General features: G+C 32.2%; 2 protein-coding genes across 2 annotated transcripts; both read right to left on the bottom strand.

Annotated features, from left to right (window-relative positions):
* Positions 1-2,697: 2,697 nt before the first annotated feature.
* On the bottom strand, positions 2,698-3,054 carry LOC138347456 (uncharacterized). The gene has a single exon (XM_069295752.1). The coding sequence runs from the start codon at positions 3,052-3,054 to the stop codon at positions 2,698-2,700; it is 357 nt and encodes a 118-aa protein (XP_069151853.1).
* A 3,174-nt stretch (positions 3,055-6,228) lies between these two features.
* On the bottom strand, positions 6,229-8,973 carry LOC101263495 (metal tolerance protein 4). The gene is made up of 7 exons (XM_010319557.4): positions 8,575-8,973; positions 8,325-8,492; positions 7,665-7,863; positions 7,407-7,585; positions 7,179-7,329; positions 6,692-6,825; positions 6,229-6,499 (listed from the first exon to the last, which is right to left on the bottom strand). The coding sequence occupies exons 1-7, from the start codon at positions 8,758-8,760 to the stop codon at positions 6,320-6,322; spliced, it is 1,197 nt and encodes a 398-aa protein (XP_010317859.2). The 5' UTR covers positions 8,761-8,973; the 3' UTR covers positions 6,229-6,319.
* Between the last annotated feature and the right edge of the window lie 1,005 nt (positions 8,974-9,978).

The raw sequence follows: 9,978 nt of genomic DNA, 5'->3' as shown, positions 1-9,978 counted from the left end.
GAGGCATGTATATCTGAAGTGTTTGAAATATCTGACCTAGCATGTGTAATTCAAGAACTAAAGAAACACAAAGCTAGGGTTCTGAAATTCATGCGATAATATGAGTTAACATGATAATCTGATTTGGAACATATATTGAATAAATTCATGAATTTCTATTGAAGTTCTAAAAAAACTAGGCTTAATCATGACAATGGAATCAAGAATCTGACTGAGAACTAGGGACCTAATGGGTGAAAGGAACCCACTAGTAAAATCCCACATACCTGATGATGAAATCCACAGAAAAATACTTAAGCTCTGGGGCTGGAATTGCTGGAGCTTGTGGCATTCTTGAACTAGGGTCTTGAGCTTTTTCTCCTCTATTGCTTCTAATTTTTTAAGTTTTCATTCAATGATTTGACTTATATATGTTTTAATTATGTTTCTAGGCTTAAACTGACTAAAATCTGATGATTTAGGGTCAAAATGACATATATTAGGGTTTAAACAGAGAGGAAAAGGTCCAAAAGACCCCTGGGAAAGTTGTTGTCGGATTATTCAACGGCCAGGACAGACGGTCCATCGATTGATCCACGCCCTGTCGATTGGGCCTATTTGACAATTCATTACTAAAACGTACATAAAATTTTACTTAGAGGTCTTATTTTAGCAAGGTTGGTGGCTATGTAAAGATAATTCAATTATCTATCTGTGGATAGGTCATGAAACACCTAATTCATTTTGTGCTAACAGTTATGACCATTTGAAGTTGACCCAACTGCATTTCCCCATTAACTGTGTGCTAATTCCCAACTACGGTCAGACCTACGGACCGTAGGTCCACCTACTAACCGTGTTGGTCATCCGTAGCTCTTTTCAGAGAGTGGGTGAAGGGAGTCTCGATCAACGATCATGGATTATGGATCGTAGTCTGACCTACGGACCGTAAGTCCATCCGTCTACCAATACTTAACAAATTTTCCCGGGCTTAGATTTTTGGGAGTTACTGATTCCATCAACGATTGTGTAGGAAGGATCGTGGGTAAGGCTACGGTCTATTGATGGTCACGTCAGTTTCCCCTGTAGATTTTTCTGTAAATTGATTTTTGGTCTGTTTTGGATACGGGGTGTTACACATATATTACTCCGAAGTAAGAACATATGCATCACATGAGTTGGAACTAACTGAACCACTATTTTGAAAAATACTTCTCACCTTCTCGCGACAAACTAGTACACTTCCAACTATTTATCTTTGCAATTACTCTATCATGAATATAAGAAAAGACGATTTTCTTGCTTCTTCCTACTACTGTTGGCAAGATAAGATACTTTCGAGAAGCATTCACCTCTTTGACATGAAGGATATCCACTATCTCTTTTATCACTTTCATTTGTATTACGACTAAAGAAAATATTAGATTTTTGAAAATTTACTTGTTGACCAGAGGTTACCTGATAAATCTCCAAACATACCCTAATAGTTTCTACCTCCTTCTTTGTTGCTTTAAAAAATATATAAAGCATCATCCACAAAAAATAGGTATGAAATAGATGGTGCTTTAGTGTAAATTTTGACACCATGAATTCAGACCTGAATAGGCATTCGCTTCAACAACTCTGATAAACCATCCATGACTATCAAAAATAGATAAGGTGATATGGGATCACCTTGCCTCAAGCCTCTTCTTGGAGAAATGCTTATGAACTGCTTGCCATCATGACTAAATTTATGATTAACTTGTTGTTACCATCTACATAACTTTATTCACCCACTCCATAAAAATCTCATCTTTATCATCATTTCTCGCAGAATACCTTATTCAACGTGATGATAAGCTTTGCTCATGCCCGTTTTAAGTGCTGCATAACCCAGTTTTCCTTCTATTTCGTTTTTAGATAATGCATAGATTCAAAGGAAATCATTGGATTATCTATAATTTATCTTCCCGGAATGAATGCACTTTGGGCCTCAGAGATAATTAGTTTGATATATCGCTTCATTATGTTCGTAAGGACTTTACAAGTGATTCTATCAACAACATTGTAAAGGGAGATAGATCATATATCTAAAACAAATTCATTTTGTTTCTTTTTGAGGATCAACACAATATTAGTATTTTTACTTCATGGCGTAGGTGAATTATTAGTCAAACATTCCATAATGGCCTGAGAAGCATCATCTCCTACAGTACTCCAAAAATGTTTCGTCCGGGTGCATGCCAAAATTAACGTGTTTGATCTCTTCAACTTTAAAAAGGCACTTCAAATCCTCATTAATTTCATCAGAATCTTTTCTATCAACAATGTCAGTAATGACACTAAATGGACCCTGTTGTGTCTTTAACAGATTGTTGTAATAATTTATAATAAGTTCACTCAATCCATTCTCCTAGTCAAACGAACTTCCACACTCATCTTTCAATTGTGATATTGTATTCTTTTTCTGTCGTGAGGTGTCCATAAGATAAAAATAATGAGTATTTCAATTATCTCTTTGCAGCCAAAACTGTTTTTCTCTTTGTTTCCAATAATTTTCTTGTTTCTTCAATAAGATTTTATAAGAATCTTTGGAACCATTACAGGGAGCAACATGAGTCGAATCTCTACTACCTTTAAGTTTCTTTCATTTGTGTTTGGTTGTGCCTCATCTGAAGTTTAAATTTAAACTTTATGTTTTGAAACTAGGTCTTTGATATGAAATATGTCGTCCCTTCACTGATTCCAACCTTCTTCTACTGCTTCTTTAACATCAATTTCTCGAAGCCGTGAATTTTCCAAATGAAACTTCACAAGTGAATATCGAATAATGCTTATTCCTAAGGAGATAAAAAGAGTCATATAGTCACTACAAGTTGTTTCCATATGATACACCGTAGCTCTATTAAACAGTACACGCCAACCAGACGTTGAAAGAGCTCTATCCAGCCGCTTTAAAACCCATCCATCTGTACCTCTTCCCCTTTCCCAAGTTAATTTATTGCCAATGTATCCTAAGTTATGTAATCCACATAAATTAACCACTCGTCGAAAACCATCAAGTCTCCAAGTCGATTTTTGAATTGTCCCCATCTTATCTCCATAGCTCACAATATCATTAAAATTCACAATAATACACCATAGTAGTGGGGATTTATTTTTCAAAGACTTTTAAGTCTCCTCAAATTGCCTCCTACAATTTGTGTTGGGGCAACCTTAGAGTCCAATATGTCAAAAGTCACGAATCCCTGCAATATGCACCGCCACATCAATAAAATATTTTTGAGAATTGATTACTGGAGCACGTTCCCTTCTCTCTCCATAAAAGGAATAAGCCACCACTATGTCCTTCTGGATCAACAACACGCAAGTCTTCAAAGCCTAAATTATCACAAAGTTGTTGTAATTTAGTCTTGTTAACTTTAGTCTTCAATAAAAAAATATTAAATTGGGCATCTTTTGTTTGACCAAATCCTTTAGTTCGGAAACTGTACATGGGTTACCAAGCCCACAACAATTCCATATTAAGGAGCTCATTGGGTTAGGCGATCCTGGAGACCAGAACCCGCCATGGAGAAGACTTTTGACCCATCAAAAGGAATTAATTTGTTGGTTGTGTCATGTTTCCTTATTTTCTGTAACGACGTCAACCCCTCATCGTCAAGCTCCTCTTATACTATATCTTTTTCATATTCAACTCCATCCCTCATAACTATCCCAAGATTCTCGTAATAGTTTCCATTATTAGCAACACTCTCGTTCCCACATTTTCTCTCTTGTTTTGCAGATTCTTTCCTTTTCCCTCCACTTCCCCAAAATTTTCTTCCTGATAATTCCGTGATTTGCTTTCTTTTCTCATACATAATCCATCCGAAAAATCTGTTTGATAATCCTCTCGTTCCTTATCATGTCACGTCCCTCCCGCTAATCTACTTTCCAACCTAATCCATCGCATGCCAACTATATGGTTCATTGTTGCCGTTTAGCATGCAATTTCTGTCCATAAAGAAACCGTACTTTATCACTTCCCGGAAGATGATTTAGTTTGCGGCAGAACTTGTCTATATGACCAATCAAACCACAAAAGAAAGAAAAAGTTCCCAGTCTTTCTTACTTGAATGAGATTTGCACAACCCACCACCTGGTTGCCTAATTTCATAGTTCGTTTAAGTTGGTTTTGGATGTTAATGCTAACTCGTATCCACATATAATCTTTCCAAAGCATATCCTAATTTTTGTATCGTTGTACTTTAAATTACTAACTGTATTACCAATGTCTCTAAGAAATCTTTCAAATCTTAGACATCCCACCAAGTCGTGGATTTGAACCCATATATCTAAAGATGTGAGTTCTACTTGTCATGGGTTCAGATTATAATTGAGAGGATGTAGTATGACAGGAAATTTGAATTTACAAACTTCTCTGTAGCAATACGGCCTACCACACATCATGGGGGATTAGTAATTTTCTCTTCGGGATCAGCAACATCCTCATCATCATGGTATAGTCTAATTCAATGTTTGTATCTTCAAGATTCAGTCATGACATCTTTTCTAATGGTATATTGTTATTATTTGAACGAGATGACGACGTCATATACCAAAAAATGACAGAGAAACACGAGTAGGCGAAACAAAGGCAGTAAAATAGTTTTTAAAAAACAAGAGAAAAATAGGAAAAAGACTTGTCACTTGAACAAGAGAAGGGAGACTCTAATATAGAGAGATTACTGAATTATTGTTTTAAAATGCTTTTTGAATTTTATTGGTCAAACACTAATTGTTTCTTAAGTTACATGTTCTTTAAATTATAGTTTAAGTTGATCGTAAGCTGTGGTGGATCCAGACTTTTCGTTCAGAGGGTTCAAAAAAAAGTATAAACGTGTAAATAAGCCTTTAGAAATGAAAACCTTGAAATTTTTGGGGGTTTAGTAAAAGCGAACTTTTAGCATGTTTCTTAAAGTAAAAAAAACTCTAAAAATGAAAAAAAAAACTGAAAATTAAAAAAAAACTAGAAAAAATAAAACTCTTTCACTAGGATTCAAACCAGTGACACACAACTTAATTTCAGGGGGACTTGCCACTATGCCATCAACTTCTCTTTGTTATTGAGAGGTTCAAAATATACATATCTACATGAATAAAAAAATTATTTTATATATACGGTGTAATTTTTTGCCAAAAAAGATTCGGGTGAACCTCTTTAAGACCACGTGGGTCCGCACCTGATCGTTAGGAACCTGGTTCCTTCAGTGTATAGTTGGTATTAGTTTTATTTTCAATAGTATTACATTGCTTTTTGGTAGCATTTTGTTTCCTTGTGGCAATATCAACATAGCTTGTTGCTATTCCAATATTATTTTATGCAAGATTCAACATGGGATAACTTATACTTATAGAATTACTTTAATGGGGTTAAATACCTAAAAGAATAAAATAGTTTTGTATTCATCTTTCTCTTTTTTATTTACATTATTATGTAAAGGGTAAAATTATCATATGACATTATACATCGTATATCCTTTTTTTAATTCAATGAAAAAAAATATTTTCCAAAAAGAAGAAGCATAAACATTAGTTTAACTAGTGAATATTAATCCTAGTGTGACAATATGCTTTATATTTTTTTAATGAATCAAATTACTATAGAGTTTTGCGTAGTTTACGAATTCTACTTAGAGCCTATTGAAAGTCCATAAGCATTTATTTTCTTACAAAATAAAACATTTCTTTTTGAAGAATTATGTGTTTAATTGCTTTTAAATGAAAGCAAAAACACTTTTTCTATTGTTGGAGGAAGTTAAAAAAATTCTTCTTTTTATAAAAGCATAAACAAAATTATTTTACGTTTATGTGTTATTATTTTTCAAGATTAGTTAAAAAAAGTTAATAAATAAAGATTTCAACCCTCCAGAAAATGTATAATCTTAATTGTGAGTTTGAATATGAATGTTTTAATTTAACAAAAATAAAATTTTGATTTAATTTTTTTTAATAGACGTTTAAACTAGTTTCTTTCTGTAGAATAATCTTATCTTAATATTAAAAGTACATTAATATTTATGCTTTATCGTAATTTGACTCTCATAAATACTTTTCGAAAAATATTAATCAAACACAATATGCTTATAGAAAACTCTTTTCAAATGAATTATCTAAACACAAATTATTATTTTTTTCAAAAGTACTTTGTGAAAAACTTTTTATAAAAATAGTTCTAAAATTAAACAATTTTTAGCATCAATGTCAGACAGGCGGATAGAAATCTAAAAAGGGAAATGACATTCTTTGTATAAACCTATCAAAATCTCAAGTCTCACTCTTCACATAGAAAAATGAGCTCTTAATATTACATTACTTAAGGTGGACTGTTGGGAATTCTACTCAAAATAGAGTGTTCAGGTTTATGATCACATTCATAATCAAGATGAACAAAAGCACGTTCAACTTCTGATAGTTCTTCAATCTTTATCTGAAGTGACTCTCCAATGGCATGAGCTTCTTTCAATGGCAAGTCTTCTGGAAGCTCTATGTCAACCTGTTTGCACAACAAATACTTTCTCAATATTTTATTTAGAAATTCAGAACTTGTTGAATCTTAATTCAAGTTCTTATATTGAAAATACGAAAAACGGTCAAAATTATCCCTGAACTATGTGAAATTGAACATTTATATCCTTTTGGGATCAAAATGCCCCCTCTGTTATCCCACAAATAATAGTAATCTCACCTCAACAAAGTAAAGAACTCCAAAAGTGTAGGCTCTAACAGTATCAACTCTTTTTATTTGAGGATCATGCCTTAGGACTAGATATGTGAGTTTCTGCAAAAATTCAGGAGGGGCTGATTGTCCAACTAGAGAAACTGCATAAAGGAACATCATATACTATTAGATAAGTGTATATATAGACATATATAAAAACATCAATTTATTGTTATGCCAGAAATTCTACTGTGTTAGAAATTGGCCTCATTTCACATTTATAACCTCCAACTTTGGTGATGCACAAGTAGACATATGAGTCCTACGTGGCATAATACCGACACCACGTAAAACATAAATTGTAATATAGGATGTCACACAAGATAGAGAATTGTAATTTTATTTGTTCAACTTTATATATGTTTAAATGTCTACTTGTACACATACAAAGTTGATGACCATAAATGTTAGTTAAAGGGCCTCTTACTTGAAAAGGAAAATAAAAAGAAAGAACCTGCATTTTCCAACACAGTTCCAGACCAATTTGTAATTGTATATACAGCAAGAACAATAGCACCAACAGGATCAATCCACCAATAGAATCGGTCACCGAGAACAGCAGCAACCAAACCAACAACATTTGTGACTACATCAAAGTAGTGATCCTAGATATCATATGTCAAATGATGCACAATTTTTTTTTTTAAAAAAAAAAGAAAAGAATGTATGTAGGAGAAAAGACCTTTGCATATGCTCTAACTATATTGTTCCCCGAACTTCTGCAATAAATCCACAAGACAAATTTTACTCCAGTAGCCGTTAGCATAATTGCATATAGCCAACACAATTGCTCCTCGGTCATCTTGTCTAAAGGTGTGTCTTTTATTAATTGTTCCAAAGCTTGCACTAAGACTTGAAAGCCTATGCAATCACAGATAATCGATTTGTCATTCAGTAAAATCACAGATAAATTAGATATGGCATGCGCAGAAGAACATACCAAGAGTTGCCATAACAGCTGCAAAGATGATAATCCCTACAGGTTGAACTCTTAATTTTCCTATAGGGTACTTGTAAATGTTTATGCTCTTCATTGATAGGTGTGTAAACCAAAGAATACCACCAGCCATCAGATCAAGTAATGAATCTAATGTCGATGCTGCAATTGCTAAAGAACCACTTTTTACTGTAGCATATATCTGCAATCGATCCAAAGTAACGATTAAGTATAAAATTAATCTTTAGTTCCTCACAAAGAACATAATTGGACACAAACTATCTTATGTCTTATAATGATGAATGAAATCATCATTAATATTAGTGAGTTTAAGCAAGAAAAACAATGTAGCTAAACTATATTGTAGCAAAAATAGCTAGGGTATATGCTTACTCTAGCTATTTGTATACGATTTATGGAAAAAAAATCATAATAAATTACATTGTCCATATATTGACAAGCGAAATATACAAGGTATTTTGTATATACTTACCTTCTTTGCATATTTGCGAGCGAAATATACAAATGAACAAAAATATACTACCGTAACAAAACTATAGCTATATAATACAATTATCGAAACTATAGATATAGAGCCTTATTATGTTTGATATTTTTGAATTTTTTTATTTGCACATTTTCCAAGTGAAGGAATGAAAATACCTTAAAAACAAGTAATAAGACATTTGCCCAATTAGAAATATGCATTGCTCTTTCATGTTGTATTTGCTCTAGTAGGTCTTGCTCTTCATCAATGGCATTGATTGAATTAAGTGAATCAACTTCCTCAAAGGACTGGAGAGTAGCAATTTGTATTTCATAATATTCTTTCTCTCCTATAAAGAAATTATAAGATCGTCAATAATTTTAAAAAAACGCAACAAGGTATGTAGCAACTTTTACATGTAACAACATTGAAGGATTTTCCTTCAATTAAATCAGTGGCTTTAGACAAGTCCAAAAGAAAAGGGACTTCAGGATCAAGCCATGTCTTAACCTTTTGTGGTAATTTTGAGAAGAAATCACATCTCATAGAATTAACTGAATTTCGACGCTTTGTTATATTGATATTTCTCAACAATGGTTCTTCCACATCCATTTTTTTTAAAAATAAATTTTCTTTTATCCAAAATCAATGTGAATTCTCACAAATCAATTTTGCATGAATCTTTCTTTCTCTCTCTCTTTTCTTTATATCAAGAGAGAGAGAAATGGATGTCAAACATGCAAAAATGCATGAAAAATGTGTCTAAATGCCCAGATTTGTTTTTGCTCTCAAAAATTGTGGCATGCATGAAAAAAAAGACATGTTTGGTTAAGCTTTTTTTCATCTTTTTTTTTTTTTGAGGGGAGAGGTTCTAAGTTCATTTTTAAAATTGAAATGCATCTAACTACTTGTACATATATGATTTTACACAATGCCTAAATTACTCTTGACTTTTTCTTCAGGGCTATTACATTTCATTTATTTATATAAACTGAGGTCTCTATAATTCACATATTAGTTTGGTATAAACTTTTCTAATTAAAGAAATGAATGACGATCATCACATTATTCCTACAAATTTTATTTCTAATTAAATTCTTTAAATTTTTCTTCTTTCTGCCCACCATTTCTTGAAAAATATGATAAAATATATTTTTCAAGAAATGTTTTATATGAGAAAGTTATTTTAGAAAACATTCTTCCATCAAATTATATTATTTTTTAAAAAATCTTTTACAACTTTGAAAAATAAATTCGGAAGGAGAGAGGATCTTCCAAAATATTGAAATAGTTTTTCAATTTGGAAGGGGTTGTTATGACTTATGCCTATCAGAAGTAGAAGCCTCTAATAATTTGTATATTAAATCAAAGGGCCACAAGTATTGGTAACTTGGGTTAATTTGTTAGAGGGTTGTTAACATTGATTGTCATGCCAAATGGTAGAGTTAGTATTCAAAAAGTTACTTAATTTTGAGAATTTATTTAGTAAAATCATTAAACTTTGTTGTATATCAATAAAATAATTCAACTTATGCATTTGTATCAATATAATCATTCAATTAAATTTATCATTGAGAAAATCTAACATGAAAAAATAAAATTAATCATTTTCTATGGCATATAATGTCACGACAAAAAATAGATGTGATGTCACTTATCTATTCCCACCAAAACAAGTCAGACTCAACCCAATGAAAGCGAAAGAAATGCATAAAACAATAAAAGCAAGAACAAGCTAAAACTGGATAACTTATTCATTCTATTAAAACACCCAAAATCTTGTTTTCATGTGTACAAGTCACCAAAGCATAAAGTGCAAAATTTAAGAAA

The sequence above is a fragment of the Solanum lycopersicum genome, chromosome 3 (genome assembly GCF_036512215.1).
Source record: "Solanum lycopersicum chromosome 3, SLM_r2.1".
Classification (NCBI taxonomy): Eukaryota; Viridiplantae; Streptophyta; class Magnoliopsida; order Solanales; family Solanaceae; genus Solanum; species Solanum lycopersicum.
The sequence above is the reverse complement of the archived record's forward strand: the minus strand, read 5'-3'. Positions and strand labels throughout refer to the sequence as shown.

Coding starts and splice junctions, on each gene's coding strand:
- LOC138347456 (XM_069295752.1), bottom strand. CDS start 3,054: ATGGGGACAATTCAAAAATCGACTTGGAGACTTGATGGTTTTCGACGA.
- LOC101263495 (XM_010319557.4), bottom strand. CDS start 8,760: ATGGATGTGGAAGAACCATTGTTGAGAAATATCAATATAACAAAGCGT. Junction 8,493..8,574: donor TTGAAGGAAAATCCTTCAAT/GTTGTTACATGT, acceptor TTTATAGGAGAG/AAAGAATATTATGAAATACA. Junction 7,330..7,406: donor TAGTTAGAGCATATGCAAAG/GTCTTTTCTCCT, acceptor TATGATATCTAG/GATCACTACTTTGATGTAGT.